General features: G+C 39.3%; 4 protein-coding genes across 5 annotated transcripts; 3 read left to right on the top strand and 1 right to left on the bottom strand.

Moving 5' to 3' along the window:
- The first annotated feature begins 492 nt into the window (after nucleotides 1–492).
- On the top strand, nucleotides 493–2,488 carry BCIN_10g00210 (hypothetical protein). Its single transcript, XM_001554117.2, has one exon. It carries the CDS (start codon nucleotides 711–713, stop codon nucleotides 1,668–1,670), a length of 960 nt encoding a protein of 319 aa, XP_001554167.1. The 5' UTR covers nucleotides 493–710; the 3' UTR covers nucleotides 1,671–2,488.
- Nucleotides 2,489–2,552: 64 nt separating this feature from the next.
- On the bottom strand, nucleotides 2,553–6,226 carry BCIN_10g00200 (hypothetical protein). Of its 2 annotated transcripts, XM_024695374.1 has the most exons (3): nucleotides 6,065–6,226; nucleotides 5,171–5,971; nucleotides 2,553–5,101 (listed from the first exon to the last, which is right to left on the bottom strand). In XM_024695374.1, exons 2-3 carry the CDS (start codon nucleotides 5,264–5,266, stop codon nucleotides 3,614–3,616), a joined length of 1,584 nt encoding a protein of 527 aa, XP_024551168.1. In that variant the 5' UTR covers nucleotides 5,267–5,971; nucleotides 6,065–6,226; the 3' UTR covers nucleotides 2,553–3,613. The 2 variants fall into 2 exon arrangements, with proteins under 2 accessions (XP_024551168.1, XP_001554166.1); XM_001554116.2 differs by having other exon boundaries at nucleotides 5,171–6,226.
- A 677-nt stretch (nucleotides 6,227–6,903) lies between these two features.
- On the top strand, nucleotides 6,904–8,612 carry BCIN_10g00190 (hypothetical protein). The gene is made up of 2 exons (XM_024695373.1): nucleotides 6,904–7,408; nucleotides 7,547–8,612. Exons 1-2 carry the CDS (start codon nucleotides 7,060–7,062, stop codon nucleotides 8,554–8,556), a joined length of 1,359 nt encoding a protein of 452 aa, XP_024551167.1. The 5' UTR covers nucleotides 6,904–7,059; the 3' UTR covers nucleotides 8,557–8,612.
- A 5,381-nt stretch (nucleotides 8,613–13,993) lies between these two features.
- On the top strand, nucleotides 13,994–16,148 carry BCIN_10g00180 (hypothetical protein). Its single transcript, XM_024695372.1, has one exon. The coding sequence runs from the start codon at nucleotides 14,126–14,128 to the stop codon at nucleotides 15,443–15,445; it is 1,320 nt and encodes a 439-aa protein (XP_024551166.1). The 5' UTR covers nucleotides 13,994–14,125; the 3' UTR covers nucleotides 15,446–16,148.
- The last annotated feature ends 1,796 nt before the right edge of the window (nucleotides 16,149–17,944 follow it).

The following is a 17,944-nucleotide window of genomic DNA, read 5'->3' as shown; positions in this document are numbered from 1 at the left end:
TTCTCCTGAAAATTTTTAATACCGTAGTCAGCCCATTTTGGAAATTGTGGTTAATAGCATGAGAATAAATGCAATAAACTGTTGATTCTTTGAGAAAAATGAGCCACCTTCTCGTTAAACGAAGGCCAGCTCTTATAAAAGATAGGCTGGCTTTGAGTGGTGTAATTTTCTTGTGCGTGTTGAAAGTGCGGAAGATTCATGTCTGGTCTATAGTTACTGTAGGGTATAGTATTTCAGATGTGCAACAAAAATCATGTCATTCAAATAAGGTCAGGGTTAGACCAGTCAATCTTAATAGACTTATCTTGAGACCCTGGACTCATTTTGGAACTCGCCCTTGTCCTTCTTTATCGCTATCAGAATCAACATTGCATGCATTGTCTTCATCGAAACCCCGATTCAACAAAGAAACCTCTTCAGCGAACAAGGACTTCGGTGAAATAGATATCACTCTCACAAAGGAATCTCTGAACAAACCCATTATTGACTTCCGGCTTTCCTTTGAAATAACTCTCAAATATGTCTAAACTAATATTGAACAGTACCAATTTCTTGTGTATATTAATCGACTGGATATCTACTCATACTTATTCTCGTCAGTTCCATAGTCTTTTCCATACTACAACACCCATCACATCTTTCCAGCTTTTCGCAAGATTCCAAATACAACGAAATCCAGATCCCAACCAGACACTCCAGCAGCGGCCAGAATGTCTTCCAGATTCTGGAGCCACTCACCGTATGATGAAGAAGAGATGAACGAACCAACACAGCAACAACAATCCTCCAACCGATCCCGCCAATCTCGACCAGGACCCTGGGCCTCAGAGCCCTTGTCAAGCGAAGAACGCGTCCGCCGCGCCGACCTCTTCAACGAAGACCGTCAATCCGAAGCCCGCGCCGCTGGCGAAGCTTATGACCAAGCCCAAGTCCAAGCCCGCGCCGCTTACGAAGTTTATATTCAAGCCCAGTCAGAAACCGGCGCTGCTTGTGAAGCTTACAAGCAAGCCCAATCCGAAGCCGGCGCTGCTTATGAAGCTTATGATCAAGCTCAATCCAAAGCCCGCACTGCCCAGGGAGCTTTCAATCAAGCCCAATTAGACTTCTACAACGAGACCTGGTACCAAGAGGCCCCTCCAGCTTCATCCGGAAACCCCGAGTTCTTCCAAGGAAGCACTCAATCCAAGAGCGCCAAGCAAAAGAAACAGGAAGAGAAAGCCCAAAGAGCCGCCGACAAGAAGCATCGACAAGAAGCTCGTCGCGCAGCCGAAGAGGAAGCTCGCAAGGAAAAGAAACGCTTCGAAAACATGACCCCATGGGAATACGCTAAGCAATGGAGCGAATCTGACCGGGCAGCCTACGGAAACGCATTCGATGACTTCTCAGCTTCGGCAACGGCTTTCATCAAGGATAATACTCAGGAATTTCCTCGACTTAAGAAACACGGTTGCGCACGACAAAACTGCGTTCGGGGAGAGATTCTCGGGGTTTGTCATCATGAAGTTGAGTTGACGCTTAGAGGAAGCGGGGCTTTCGACGAGAACATGATGAAGAAGGAGAGATTGAGATGGCATCCGGATCGATGGACTGGAAAGGGAGATTTGCAGACCAAGGCAAATGAACTCTTCCAGCTCATTCAAAGAATCATCGATGGTGATGTTAATGCATGATTGCTTTGCAATTGTGTGTAAACGGACCAGGGAGTGAGGATTTGGTGAGAGAAGAGAGAGAAGAGGAGGATTAGTCGAGCTGGTCTCGCTACTAGAGAATCGAAGGCAAGTGAGAAGACGAGTAAGAAATGGCTGAGCTGGTCTCGCTACCCACATTCCTTTCTAAACTTCCCTTTGTTGAAAGACGATTTTCATTGTTTCCTTTATCATTTATCGGATACCGGTTTCCTTATTCCCTTTGTCTCCCTATCAACTATTATTAACAAAAACGATAAAAAAACATTCATATGTCAACAAAAATCCTGTTCATGCAAACTGTGACTCTCGAGCCTTGACCTGTTTTAAGAATAAAGTAATACCATGAAATAAACCGAGTTAGAACCTACCAGGACCCCCGTGCCGCAACAAACCAAAATCCCTCAAACATCAACCCCGCAACCCCGCCACCCCACAAGACCCTAGACCTCATCCTCGAAACCAAAAAAAAAGTGCAGACTTCCATCCACAACTTTCAGATTAATGCTCAACTAAACCAAACTTTACCTATATCTAAAACATATAACCTCATACTCCTTTGTCAGCCCTGGAGCCATTATAACTCTTGTATACACACCCAAAACACAACGCAACCCACCCCCATACGTCCGGCAACCCAAAGCTATACATATGTATACCTCTCGACCCCATCTGCACATCCATCCATCTATTCGTAAGTCTCTTGTAGCTAAAGGCACAACATGAGAACATTCTTGTTCCTCGATATTGGTATCAAGGTTTTGGATTAGTATTCCACTATGGAAATCAATAATATTGCTTACTGTTACTCACTTGAGCAACACAGACAGATCAACATGGATTTAGATATGAGTGAAGTGGATATCTTGATTTTTTCAATTTTTTTCAGATTCATACTAGGTACTTATCTACTCGCTGTCTTCACTACCCAGTAACGCGTATGCTCCCACTCCCACTCTCACCCCCACTTCCTTTCCTACCCTTATCCATCTCATCACCCTTTCCCATTTCTCTACCCCTCTCTCATCTTCTTTCAACCCTCCCCCTACCCCCAGTCGAGCTGCTTGCCTCAGTCTGAATTCCAACCGCAACAGTACAAGATACAAAAACATCGCTCACACTCGCATCGCTGTAGCTGTAGCCGTCCTGGATCCTAGAAGAAATGTCGAGCATAAGATACCAATCAGTTCGAAATTATCCATTCTCTCTCCCCCAGCCGCAGACCCAGACCCAGCCCCTGTCCCTCTCCACCCCTCCCTCTCAGAATCAAAAAATCCCCTTCAATCCAAACCACAATTCTTCCGCCCACTCTCTTCCACATCTACCATCAAAACCTCCCTCATACCTATGCATCCTCCACCTTGCCACCCAATATCGCATCTTGGAAAATCGCTTTGGGGAATCAAAACAAAAAAACACAAAAAGAGTAAAACCACCCTTCATGCCACAATGACGGCACAAACCAAAAAAAAAAAAAAAGTTATTAGGAAATTTGCTCTGTGAGAGTGTGTGGGAAATTCATAAAATTCGTCATCAATCCTTTTTTTCTCTCCATACCTCTCCTCCTTTCCCCCTCCCCCCGTCCTCTTCCCCCCGCTACCACATCAAAATCAATGAAATATAATGTTGTATCGCGTGCCCAGCACAAATTCCGGATCTCAATAAACGATTAATGCAGATTAAAGAGTTTCAACAAGTAATTATGAATTTCTTCGATGATGTGTTTATCCACGAATGAATGAAATGAAAAAAAAAAAAGTTGGCGATCGCTCAGACCTAGTCTTTAAGTCAAGTATAAATCCATCAGCTCCATAAACTCCATAAAACTTGCTTGCTTGCATGCTTAGCTCAAATTACACAGAAAAGAAAAGGGAAATAACTCCGTATTGGTGAAGAGAACGAATTCCACATCCGTTCTCCAAAAAAAATTACATGATGGCGCAACAACCACAACCTTTGTTTGACTCAGGAGAATCTTGAACACGAATTGGTGGTTTGGGATCTGGGATATTAACACCTTGTGGTTTTCCAGTTGCGATCTTTGGCATTGTGCTATAACTTGATGCTCTCTCGACTGGTGATCTGGGACCGGTACTTAATGTTGGTGATTTAGGAGTCATGGCGGAAACAGGTGAGACGGGTGGAATTGGTGATGCAGGTTGTGGACTTAATGGCCATTCTGGAGCTTGTTCTTCTGACTTTGGTTCCTCTGGTCCATCTGGTGGTGGAGAAAATGAATCCGGGCGTGGTCTGTATTCCTGTTGATTTAATGGCCTAAAATCTGTATCATAAACATTTCCATATTTACCCTCCTTCTCCCATTGTTCTTGTTGCATACGTTTCGCATGAGTTGGAATTACTTGTTGATCGGGTGGCAATCTAGGGTCAGGTTTGTACATAGTTGCCAGCCAAGGTGGATCACCTTCGGGTCGTTTCGATGTATTGATTAAGTCGCCTGAACGAGTCTTTGGCCGTATATCTGGCGCATTTGTTCCACCTGACTTTTGTTTTTGTCTTTGTGCTGCTGTTTGTCTACCTCCAGGAAGTGCAGCATTTGCGCCAACGGATCCTTTCCGTCCTGGTGCTTTCTTGGTAGGAGATCGCTCGGATGGTGATGCACGGGTGGGTGTAGGCGATACTCTAGCAGGAGTAGGCATGGGAACATTTGAAGAAGTCGGTGTAGCATCATCAAGTATAAGTGAGCTCTTGACACTATGACTCCGACTTCTTGCTTGCTTAAATGATAATGGGTCCTCCTCGTCATACCAGTTGTTGCTTGTTTTCCGAGCTATAGGTGTGTCTCGTTCGAGGTAATCGATCGGTATTGGTAGGGGACTCGTTTTCGATATTGGTATCTTCGATATACCTTTCGTACCTAAATCTCCAGCAGACTCTTCAGGCAATCGTAACTCCCAAGGATTGCCTTCTCCATCTCCATTCACCCCCATCTTCTGCCTTTTTTGTCCCTCACTTCGAATGGCATTACCGGCATCTTGGCTACGATCCCTTCGACTGGATTTACTTCCTGTTCGTGGACGAGGTATCGGGATTCCCGCTGCTTGTAATTCTTCATTCTCAATTCGGGCCAATTTATCTCTGTGAATCCACCTAGAATGCTCTACATCATCCATTTCATAACTCCCACCATTCATACCTTTCTTCCCCCCAGAGTCCATGCTTCGACCACCTTTATTATTCCCATATGAATCCAGTAAACTATCAGGGGCACTAGGAGTATCGCTGATGTCGCTATTCTGTCGATTCAATTCATTTGCGCGAGCTGGAGCCAAGTGGTTGTGATCGTTAGGAAGACGGGGACCAAAGGTTTCTGTACTTGGACGTAATGGGTAACCGTTTGTTTGAGAAATTTGTCGATTGTGATTATGATAGTCGGTGACGGCAGAAGGTGAGATCGGCTGAAGTAAAGTTTAATTAGCATAACAACTTTAAAAAAAGCCGAAGGTAACCACAAGATAATTTTTTACCTCTACTGGTACAGAGTAGTTCCAAGAATCTTGACCGTGAGAACTACTTGGCGGTGTCAAGCTGGTATGGGCTTGCGATGTAGAAATCGTTGCCATGCTGATTCAACACCTTTTACACCAAGATATGAAGGTCTGCCGAAAACGACCTTCCCACCCTACGAGTGATTCAATTCTTTCCTACCACCGCTTTCCAATCAATCTTGTCTTTGGATTCTTTTGATTGTAATTGGTCTGAAGAGAGTTTCCTTGATCTCTGCGAATTGGCGGAACGAACGGTATCTTAGGACTCTTTTCTTCGTATCCTTTATGAATGTATGACAAGACAAATCCAAATCCAAAGCACCACAAGACTCCGCTTGAAGGAATTCTTTGATACTCAATTCAACGATTGAATGGATCCTTCTTGATCATCTGGGTTGGTCGATAGGAAAATAGGAGAGACTTCCTGTGCGTAGTAGTGAATGTAGTGGACTGGTGAACGTGCGTCTGCAGTGCGGCAGTGCCAAACAGACACAACGGCGATTGTCCCGACCAATTAAATTATTTAATGAAGAAGCAATACCGACATGAAGATAATTGAAGCTGCTGGTGAATGACCGCACTGAGACTGATGACCACGAAGAGGCCAAACACAGTTCTTCTCTTCCTTTCGCCCTTTGTTGTGGGAGCGCGAGGAGGTTGGTTTGGGAAGATGTCGGGGAAGAAGTGGGAAGAGAGCTGGAATAGAAGAATGCTCCGAACGGTTAATGGGCAAGGTACTGGGTAGGTACTGGGTAGGCACTAGGCGGATTGAGTGAACGGCTAATTTGAGCACCTGGGTCAGTAGAAAAATAATGAATAACGAATATGAAAAAAAGGAAGAAGCTATCGAGCTATACACGGAATACTGCCTACTTTTGAACAAGGGAAGAAGAAATCATGGTAAATAATCTTAAGTCTGGCGAAAGGAGACGTGAGTACCTGGTCGCTTTTTAAACATGTACATCAGTCCGTCCTAGCATCATTCATACCGTTCATACCGACGACCGCCAGGGCCATTTTATGCAGTGGATCAGCGAATGAAATGAAAGACGTGCCCAAGTCCCAGGTGCTGGACCAAAGAAGCCCCAAACGGCTTGGATGGGTAGAACAAATCATCGTGACCCAATGTGCCCATTTAACTGTTGAAAAGCGGATACAGGCCAGGATTGGCATTGGTTGAACATTTTGGCAGGTGGTCGAGAAGGTATCCGACCGGTAATTTGATCTGTGTTCAATAAAAACAAACTTAGAAGTACCCTGGTTCTCGAGAATCTAGCAATCCTCTTTTCCCCGAATGTCAATGTTCGATGTCTATCAATGGATGAAAGAGAGAGCGTGCGAGGTGAGATGTGTGAGGCATAAGATGTAAGGTTTGAGGTATGAGTGAGATATGAGCGAGGCACGAGTAGGGTGTGCGCCGGGTGTGAGGCGACGGGATGATGAGCGAGGAATAGCTGAAGGTATTCATGAGAGTCATTCTTAGATGGCGTCTAAGTAGTACTGGGCAGAAATCAACACGTCGAGACCGTTTCGTCAAATCAAACTACTGGATGGATCTATCCTTCTCCCTCCCTTCTCAGCCTTGTCTAGAATGTCGGTCTTTTCCCTTGCCAACTAGACCAATTACACGTCGAGGAAACGTGTCATTGATAGATATATTACTTAGATAACGGGTAAGGCTACTGCTACCTTCTTCGTGCCTTCTCTCTTCCGATATCCAACATCAATCATCCTACAAACTACAGCACCGGTCAGTATAGTATACCTACCTACCTTTACTCACCATTGTCTAACCCCTGACCTGGTGGACCTGTCAAAATCCTAAATCGTTCATCACAAGAGAGGGATACTCCATATGATATCCCAACATGGTCGACTCCTCCTATGAACTCGACCGTCTAACATATGAACCTTCTCATCACTCTCAGGATTCATGTACTACCTCATCATCCTATGAACCTCAAAATCCATATCTTACTTCATCCTCTCCGGAACCTCATATCCCTACAATAACTCGAACTACTCAAACTCGCAAAACCCGTTTCGTTTGTGTTTCCGATACTCATAATGGTGTTGCGAATGGATCATTCAAACTGCCGCCCGGTGATGTTCTCATTCACGCAGGCGATTTAACAAATCAAGGAAACTATGCGGAATTAGAAAAATCAATCAAATGGATTGAAGACGCTGATTTTGAAGCCAAGATTATCATTGCTGGTATGCATAATATATCCACCTAGTTTTTACTAGGGGATCCATCCCCCTACATTCATCAACCCCATAAAAATGTTCTATTTCCATCTTCAGGTCTTCCGAACAAACATGAATAACACAGCAAACTAATCATTATGTAAGGTAACCATGATATAACACTGGATCCATCATTTTATTCTCAATATGGTCCGTATTTCCATAAACAAAATCCTCAAAATACCAAAAAGTGTCAAGAATTGTTGGATCGTTCCCCTTCAATTCTATACCTCAATCATGAAGCCGCAGAAGTTTCCTTAGCATCACCTACAGGTCCACATACTACATTTCGTATTTTCGGTTCTCCTTTTTCCCCGGCAAAAGGAATGTGGGCTTTCGGTTATCCACAATCTGACGCTGCCAAAAGATGGGATGATATTCCTTTGGATGTGGATATCGTACTAACCCACACACCACCAAAATATCATTGCGATGAAAGAAATGATCGTGTCGCTGCCGGGTGTGAATATTTACGTCAAACTTTATGGAGAGTTCGTCCACGATTAGCAGTATGTGGACATGTTCATGAAGGAAGAGGTGCAGAAATAATTCAATGGGATCTTGGAGCTTCGAATATTAAATTCAAGGAAAATGGTGTCATTCGTTGGGAAGATCCTGGTAAAGATAATAAGAAGATGTCCCATATCGATTTGACTTCAAAAGGAAGAATAGAAGGAAATGCTTTCAAGAACGATGGATCTTTTGGAGATTGGGGAAATCTAACCTGTGATTCTACTGCTAGTACCAGTAATCTAGCAACATCAACTGGAAGTGGACTATCACTTTTACCGGAAGCAAGTGTAAGAGATCAAAAGAGTTGGCATCGAAAAAATTCTATGGCTACTCAAATGGCAATCTCAAATGTAGCGAAAAGCTTACTCGCTATACCAGAGGAAATACTTTCACCGGCTCGAGGACAAGGTGGAATACCACCATCTTTACGTTGTGATGTAGAAGCTTTATGTGGACGAATGGGACGGCAGGAAACATGTGTGGTTAATGCGGCATTGATGGCTTCTAGTTGGCCTCATGGAAAAGGAAGGGGAGGGAAGAAGTTCAATAAACCTATTGTTGTGGATATTGATTTGCCTGTTTGGGAAGAGGTGGAATCATGATGCTTATAGATAGCGTATGATGATAGTATTAATGAAATGCAAAGTTTGCGATTTCACGGTGTTATGGGAGTTTGTGATCATCGTTAATGGTCTGGAGTAGAGGTGACTTCTAGTGTAGTAGCAGAATATCTGATAGATGATATTATCAGCATAGTTCTGTTCATGGAAGTAAAGGGTTTTGAGTCGACATCGACTCGTCGACCTTACCTTACAAGTGTTTAGTCATGGCTTTAATAATCCATGAACCTTCTCACCAATCATTCCTCTCGTCATTTTAATCCACTCAATCGCACCTCCAGCTTTCTTCGCAGCCAACCATCAGACAGTATCTAGTTAATACGCGCTCTTATTGACACGAGTGACCGCAAGTGCCGCCTTTTGAAGCTTAATACTTGTAGAAGTCTGTACGAGTGCGCAAGTATGAATGGCGGTGTGGGTATGGAAATACCTAGGAAAGTATCAACGGGGCAATTCAAAAAGCTTGCAATGAGTCTCAGTAGACGGCGAATTTGAGTCGCTTAATTCGAGAGGGATACCGAGGAGAACCTTCTCAGTCCCTGTGATCAGATTTCAGGTTAGCAGTCCAATCTATCCCCTATTGTACGCGGGTGCACATGAGGAGGAAAGGATATTCTTGGATGAATTGATTAAAGTTTTGATGCTGTTCCATTGGAATAATGATAGACTAGTTCTTTTGCTAACTGTGTGGGAATTTTTGGAAGTATCCTAACTTGTACACTCCTTTGGTCTCGCCAGAAAGATTGTTTTGTTTTGTATTGAAAGTTGTGGCGAATGGTTGAGCATTGGTTGCACATTTGTTGTTATTTAATCAACGTCTTGGTCATGGGTAATCACTATCCGTCATGGTCTGAGATAATCTGGATGTATTCGAGGGATTTGAAAACGAGATCAGGAGTGCGCCGTAAACACATGCATGTCCTATGATTTCGCACGCGTATTTGTCAGTCTATCTGTACGGAAAAGGAACAAATATGGAAACTTCTAATGTTTGACCAATTTGGTGAGTATATTGATGTAATGAGAGAGAATCGCTGCCTATCCGATTCCTTGAGTAGGACAATCCGGCTCTCTTGCCGGATACTCAATGTATGGTCAAGGTATACCCCCCGTATCATTTCAAATCAAGTCATTAATTAAGACACTTCGGATATCTCATATGATTTAAATGTTTAAGATATTTTATTCATTCAAAAGAACTCAATTGCTCAGTTCCAGTCCAGATTCTAAAATGTTATGAATGAATTTAGATTGAAATGCGGGGTGCCGGGTGCGGGGAGGGAAAATCCTCAGGTCTCAAATTTTACATTTCGCACCCCCTTAGATGCAAATTCCTACCCAATAATCTACTGGGTAGGTATGATCTTTTTAGTTCTGTTTGACTTTTGATCTCTTCTGGTACTGGAGGGACTCAATGAAAGAGGCTCCTAACTCAATTCCACTACCCTCCTGATCTTACCCTTTTGCTTACAGTGTGTATCCTTTCATCTTCTATTCTATATGAGTATCTATACACACACTTCACTAGTTTTCAAATATGTGATTAGGTATAAAGGCTAAAAACTGAAGACAAGGCCAAGACCCCTAGCGAGCGGTACGAAATTTCCCCCACTAGATTCAGGCGCATGGAAATCTTCATCGGCAAAAGTTGAGGGATCCGAAATCTTCGAATATTTAGAATGAATTGAGATGCTGGTTGTCAAGAGTGAGAATCTGGAGGCTTCTAATCATCTAGTAGTTATCTCTCTAGATACCAACCTTCATACGATTATCTACCAGGCAGTTATCCCGTGAGCGGAAATTTGTCCACCCTTTTGACAACTTCTTCTAGAGACCATGTATGGTGGTATTAAGCGAGTCTAAAAGTAAAGCGAGACTAATAACTTAATTCCACTGCCACTCATATGATCCTTTTCCTGACGTATCCTTCCATCTTCTATCTATGTGTTTATCTGATCCCTCACTATATGCTTTGTAAATATTCTGTACTTCTACCAAAATTAGTTGGCCAAGTTTTTAATCTAGATTTTTCGCACTCGCCAAACTTTGACCTCCCGCAAGCGGAAATGTACTTTCCTACTGATTAGGAATTCGAAATCAAGACATCTGCAATTTCTGTTCCAAATTGCTTGAAATTTACTCATGTCTACATCCAGATGAATGGTTTCAAGTAATTAGCTTACTATAGTAGATTTAGTGAGAGCACTACCTCCCTATCTCAAATGCTTATCAACGTTTCAACTTAATACCATACAGCCACTACCCTTATACTCCCACAAAACTCTCAAATACAACCATGTCACTTGACCTAGCATAGATAAACTATGTTATGTGGAAAGTATACGAAAAAATGTCAACACAACAGTGTTATCGCTAGACTCTAAAACATAAGATTTACTATCAAATTTTAGCCTTTAACGTTTAAGAGTAGTTAAAATTTTTATCTCTTTTAAATTCCCAACTAACTATTAGAATCTGAAGTTTATTGATATCGGATTTTACTATGAAATTCTAAGACTCCGATAATATTATTCACAGATTACTTTTCTTAATTAGTTACTTATATGATATTATCTATTCGAGGAATATTAATTTGTATCTGATTATCTATTCGAGAAATATATAAATGCATTTTTAATAATTATCTATTTAAGGAATATATAAATACATTTTTATATTTTGAAAAAAGATTAACTATTCGGGGAATGCTTATTTGTATATAATTATCTATTCGAGGAACGTATAAATATATTATCACGGAGGATAGCTACGTCACTTGGTGTCACTGTAATAGAGAACAATAAGAATGAGTAGTAATATACTAAATTGACTTGAGAATTGATTAGAAGGATTAAGTCTTATATATATACCTAGAATAAGCGATAAGATTATTTATCTATTCGGGGAATGGATATTAATATAAGATTATCTATTCGAGGAATAAAATAAAAATATATGGAAAAATAATTATTTGAAAAATAATTATTTATACATATTTATTTATTTGGGGAATGGAAAAATATATTTATCTATTCGAGGAATGGATATTAATACATAATTATCTATTTGAGGAATAAAATAAAAATATATTGAGAAAATAATACGCGAACACTAGCGCACCAGAATACCCTAGGTATCTATAAATAGCTTCTACATAGTATAATGAGAACTTCGTCCTTCTTTTATACTTTCATCGTTATAGAAAATATTCATTTGAGAAATAATTATTTATATATATTTATCTATTCGGGGAATGGATATTAATATATAATTATCTATTCGAGGAATATATAAATACATTTTTATATTTTGAAAAAGGATTATCTATTCGGGGAATGCTTATTTATATGTAATTATCTGTTCGAGATAAAAAATGATGGAATATAATTAATTAGAGTATTGAATTAAATATTGAAAATAATATTATCTATTCGAGAAACACTTATTTATATACATTTATCTATTCGAGATGAATTGTATTTTTATTGATTTTAATTTAATCTATAATCTAAATAATATGAAATTTCTTTTATCTATTCGATGAATGAATATTTATATATAAATAAATATTCGAGGAGCAAAATATAGATATATTAAAAACATATTCATTTATATATATTTATCTATTCGGGGAATGGATATTAATCGGTGATTATCTATTCGAGAAAGATGATAAAAATATATTGAAAAAATATTTATTTAAAAAATAATTCTTTATATTATAAAAGAGTAGAAGATGATAATGATCATATAAAAAAGCCTTTACATATATCATATATAGAGCAAGTAGCTATATATAGTAAAATGAGGTGAATCGCTATATTGTAGTAGTAAGGTAAGGGAGATGATAAGAGTTGGGTATTCAATTCTTCAAGAATCAACTTGAAAGATAGAAAATTCAATGATATTTTTAGATCTACAAAAATGAAACTATAAATACTAAATGTTGATAACACGTGACCCTGAAGTCACATGTTTTCACTCTCACAATATATATTTATCTATTCGGGGAATGAATATTAATAAGTGATTATCTATTCGAGGAATAAAATAAAAATATATTGAAAAAATATTTATTATCTATTCGGGGAATGAATATTAATATGTGATTATATTGAACAGGCTTCGTAAGGGGGTGTATATATAAAACGCGTATGAGGTAAAAAAAAGTTCTTATATTCTATCTAACCCCTTTATACGAAGGGGGTTCTGCTAATCTATATAGACGCTGTCATCCCACTTACGATGTGGGGAAACACGTGATGGTATCACGTGTTTCGTCAGTCATGTGTTCCAACAGATTATCTATTCGGGGAATGGATATTAACATGTGATTATCTATTCGAGAAGCAAAAAAAAAATATTTCGAAAAAATAATTTTCTATTTGAGGGATATATATTTATCTATTTGAGGAATGGATATTTATATGTGATTATCTATTCGAGGGATATTTATTTATCTATTTGGGGAATGGATATTTATATATGATTATCTATTCGAGAAACAAAAAAATATATTTCGAAAAAATAATTTTCCATTTAAGAGATATTTATTTATCTATTCGGGGAATAGACATTTATATGTGATTATCTATTTGAGAAGCAAAACATAAATATTTCAAAAAAATTAATTTGAGGAATAATTATATATATATATATATTTATCTATTCGGGGAATGGATATTTATATGTGATTATCTATTCGGGGAATATAAAATAAATAATTCAAAAAAAAAAATTAATTTGATGAATAATTATATATATATATATATATATTTATCTATTCGAGGAATGGATATTTATATATGATTATCTATTCGAGATATTATAAAAGAATAAAAGATAATAATAATTATATAAGAAAACTCTTTGTATATATTATAATCAATCTAAATAATTATACTTAGTAATTATAAATGAATTATCATATAGTAAATATTATTATAATATAATTCATGAGTTACGTTTTTCCTATCTATATTGTTTTTTTTTCAAAAAATGATTATCTATTCGAGAAATGGTTATTTATATGTAAATATCTATTCGAGGAGCAAAATATAAATATTTCAAAAAAAAATATTTATTTGAGGAGTAGTTATATATAATTATCTATTTGGAATTGGTTATTTATATATGATTATCTATTTGAGGAATGAAATTCAATTATATAGAGATTAAAAATATATTTTAATTTCTTTTTCTTTTATCTATTCGAGGAATATCTATTTGTATATAATTATCTATTCGAGAAACATTTAAATAATACTTATACCTTTATTATAATGAAATTGAGATTTAATTTAATAGAAAGTTTCTAAAACTAAAAGGATATAAAATCATCTATGTAGGATTAATATGAAGACCATAATTTAAATTCAATTATAATAATTGATAGGGATGTATAGTCTTTCTCAAAAACGCCGGGATTCATATATTCGTCGAACACCGAAATGAGCCGCTTATCGCGTTTCGCGAATACAATCAAATTGCGCGCTCATACCATCGCCAACAACAACAACAACAAAAAATTGTTCATTCAATAATGAACATAATGAATCCATATGCCCCAACAGCGGAAGTTCCTATATTGAATCCGCGAAGAAGAAGAATGCTTCATGCATTATTTGATGGATCTAGACAAGATTTCATGATGAATTTGTACAAGATCGCAGAGGAAGATCTTGCAGTTCCCCAAGGCAATCAAAGATATTCCAAAAGGGGATTTTTGACCACAATGATCGAAGATAGAGATAGTGGTGAGCTAGATATGCTGAAATTGCTATTGACTATGTCAACTGACGTATTGGAATCTTTAATTCTCAACACAATTGGGAGTAAATTCCAGCTTGATCCAGAATTTCGAAAACATTTTTCCAAAATGGAAAATTCAGGTATTTATCTCAACACTGTTATGTCTGGAGCTGTACCGGGGAAAGGCTTAAATGGTCGTGAATGGGCTGTAGTTACGGCAATGATGTCAAGATATATCAGGAGCCGTGGTGTAATAATCACTAATAACTCCACTGCAGCGCAAAGAGATGACGCGGATGAAGCTTCATCTATCGATAATGCTTTTGGATCTCGACCACCCTTAGACATAAGAAACAATGAATCATATCGTGGTCATAGAAATTGGTTGAATTCAGGACAAACCACTGAGACATTCCGTCGAAATCTAACACAAAGGTCCAATCTTGCACTTGATCCTACACAAAGAGTTAGGCAAACACAATCACCAATTGAGGTTGGTTTGAGTCATGATATGGCAACCAGGATTAAATGTCATCATCCTGAATCTGGTCTCAGAAATACAGTGAAAACATGGGGATTATTCTTAAGTTGCCTAAGTGTAGCTGAAATGGAGTTCACTGTGGTGTCTATCCCAGTACTTAAAGTATGGAATCGTTCACTGATAGGAAAAGCGGAAATTTTGATCACTTTTCTAGCCGGCTCATCATTCGATGAAGGTGGATTTAATGCTGCTCCTCCTGGCGGTACTAAGAGTTTATCTGTACCTGAATCTCTGCCTAATAATAAACAGGAGATTTTCACCGAAAATGATACCTTTTCGGAAAATCTGAAAGTAGGTGAAGAAGATTTATCCGAAAAGCAAAAGTCGCTTAGTATCTTGAAAGATTTTGACTTTGATCTCATGCAAACCGAACTTGATGAATCAAAGGCAAAGTTTGAAGAGACGCGAGCTGCAAGGTACCAACAAAAAAGGGATATCAGAAAAGCGACTGGTAAGATCGAGGAGCTTGGCGTTGCCGGAATGGCAATGATTACTGAAGCTTCATCTCGTATTGAACGCAGAAATCAATTTGGCGATAAGTTGAATGATTGGTTGAATAAAACTACCCCTGCTGATTAAAAGCATGAGTGAGATCAAAATTTGTACTATTTTATGAGAACTTGTCCAAATTATATGGGTGAGGTAGTGCCTTAGATTCCAAGATAGCACCTTGAAACTCTCAGGTTAGATCAACTACCAGGAAAATAACAGTGGGAAAGGATAGCCACCGGACCAGAAGAGCGGAGGAATATCATGAAGTGTATCTTGAAGAAGAGCAGGGAGACATATGACGATATTCGAAATGCTCATCAAACGATCATAGTGAGGGTTGCGGCTTACGGGATTAGCGATAATATTGGGAATGGTGGTTGAATAAGACACATCAGCCGATTCGGTGAAGGGGCGAAGGGGTGAAGTGATGATACCCGAAACTAGTATTATCAAGTGCGCAGTGGAGATGGTAGCGAATAGTTCGTACAACGTTACTCGGAATACAAATTGCCTGGAATGCGGATAAGTTGCTTGTTGGGGGCAAATGATAGTCGAAACTAGCATAAGTGAGGATGTGGTTGAGGTGGTTGTGAAGTGAACAAATTACAATGACCGGGGCAAATACCGACCAAAGTGTGCCGATAGAGATGGGCAAAGAGCAGACTCGAGTTGGGGGTTGAATATGGGCTGCCGAAGCAAGAGAAGGAAAAGAATAGCATTCGACCGAATCGAAAGTATTGTGCCGATAAATTGAGGGAGAGCGAGGAGAATGGAGGGGGGCAGAGGTGCAGAAAGAACATTATCGACATGGTCATTTGATGCAATGTGGCAGAGGAGAGAAGGTTGAAAGCCAGTAGATGGATATTCTGGACCACATGGAAAGTGCTGCGGTGAACACGAAGATGGGCAGTGACATATTTGATAGAACTGGTTCTCTTCCGGTGGTCGTTGGAAAATACAAATAATCAGGCAGGGAGTAGAAACTCGAAAATCATGTATCGAAACGGACAGCTAAATAAAATACAAGAGACGGCAGCTAGCGAGAACGGGGGTAGCGACCTGTAATACACGGGATGGCAACTGGCGGGAACAGGAGGGAGACAGGCTATAATATACGAGACGGTAGCTAGCGGGAAAAGGGGGGAGCGAGCTATAGTCAACGAGACAGAAACCAACAACAGGCTAGCGAGAAACACTACATGAGATGGCACCTTGCTAGAACTGGAGACGGTGAACTACAACCCAAAAGATTTTTACCCAGTTTTTCGTGGGTGGCTTGATGCGAATAAGGCTGAGAACGAATGGTGGTGATATCAAATGAAACCAAAAGAAATAGAAAGAGGCAAAAAAGAACTCATGCCTAGATGTTTATAGGAAATGGAGGCTGAAGTCACAATATACTTCGGTATCAAATCACTCAACCTGGTTACACCATGTCCAAAACTATCTGGAATCTCTGCGAAGACCTGCTCAACAGGGCTTATTGAAAATAGAGGGAAGGACGCTGTATTTGTGCACGAATTGGGGGACTTGGAGAACATTGTGTTATGACTAGCCAAAAATCCATGTCCACATCACTACAATTTCTTGACAATGCTTCATTATAAGTTCTGTAAGTACATCACAATAGACTCTATTCACGTTGCCCAAGAAATTCTAGTTCTAATTAATACATTTTCTAGTCGAATTTGGGTGTCAGCGGGAGAGTTTTCTCGAATGCCTATTGCATTTGTTCCATGAAGGTCTATTCTCGGAGATGATTTCAGTTGTATAAAAATCATCTGCATGCGTGCCGTTAACAACCCACAAAATTCAAGAGTATAAAGGTAATCGGGGAAGGAAAAGACAGTCGGCATAGGGTGGTGAATGGCAACATGACTTCACGACTTTTTTACACATTTCGAATAAAGGATACTCCCACCGGACTAATGTTCCATCATAAATTCGGGGTTAAATCTTGGGTCGGGGCCGTAATGGTTAGATCAGACGAAGTAACCTTCGAATATTCTTACACACATCACCTGGATATCGTCACCTGTAGCAAACCACAACTGTGATCTTTGGTGGCCGTATCTCATAGGTAAATGTTGAAGGTCAGTGCCTCAAGGTCGAAAAGTCGTTTTGAAATAGCTTCACGATCAATAAATCACCAGAAGGACAACGCCAGCTATTTATCATCCATCATTTTTGGAGACGGAGGATACATATGAGACGTTACATAGTACACAGACTTGAGTACAGATCAAATTAATGGGATACCTTCCTCGTTGTGATCGAAAAGCTTGAGTACATTGGAGGTTTCAAGATACCTGGAGATATTGATCGCATATATCTAGTTCAATGATTCAAATATAAATATTTTGGAAACTATCTAAATACAGAAATAAGAAACAAGTTAACACAAGTCCCAGTGGTGTCTTCAATCAATCAAAGTGTCTGTGTGATGAGGTGGTGTAGGTAACTCTCTTGTGTGGATGAACAGAGTACGAAGTCTGTAAGAATATGAATCTGGTAGATGATGAATAAGCTTGCAAAAGTGGTGCAAACCATTACATCAAAAGGATGCTAGGCAACATGGTAAGATGG

The sequence above is a fragment of the Botrytis cinerea genome, chromosome 10 (genome assembly GCF_000143535.2).
Source record: "Botrytis cinerea B05.10 chromosome 10, complete sequence".
NCBI classification, from domain to species: domain Eukaryota; kingdom Fungi; phylum Ascomycota; class Leotiomycetes; order Helotiales; family Sclerotiniaceae; genus Botrytis; species Botrytis cinerea.
The sequence above is the reverse complement of the archived record's forward strand: the minus strand, read 5'-3'. Positions and strand labels throughout refer to the sequence as shown.

Bases quoted from the DNA above. Each gene is read 5' to 3' on its own strand.
- BCIN_10g00190 (XM_024695373.1), top strand. From the start codon at position 7,060: ATGGTCGACTCCTCCTATGAACTCGACCGTCTAACATATGAACCTTCT. The intron at 7,409-7,546 runs GTATGCATAATA...TCATTATGTAAG, and splicing joins AGCCAAGATTATCATTGCTG to GTAACCATGATATAACACTG.
- BCIN_10g00200 (XM_001554116.2), bottom strand. From the start codon at position 5,266: ATGGCAACGATTTCTACATCGCAAGCCCATACCAGCTTGACACCGCCA. The intron at 5,102-5,170 runs GTAAAAAATTAT...ACTTTACTTCAG, and splicing joins ACTACTCTGTACCAGTAGAG to CCGATCTCACCTTCTGCCGT.
- BCIN_10g00210 (XM_001554117.2), top strand. From the start codon at position 711: ATGTCTTCCAGATTCTGGAGCCACTCACCGTATGATGAAGAAGAGATG.
- BCIN_10g00180 (XM_024695372.1), top strand. From the start codon at position 14,126: ATGAATCCATATGCCCCAACAGCGGAAGTTCCTATATTGAATCCGCGA.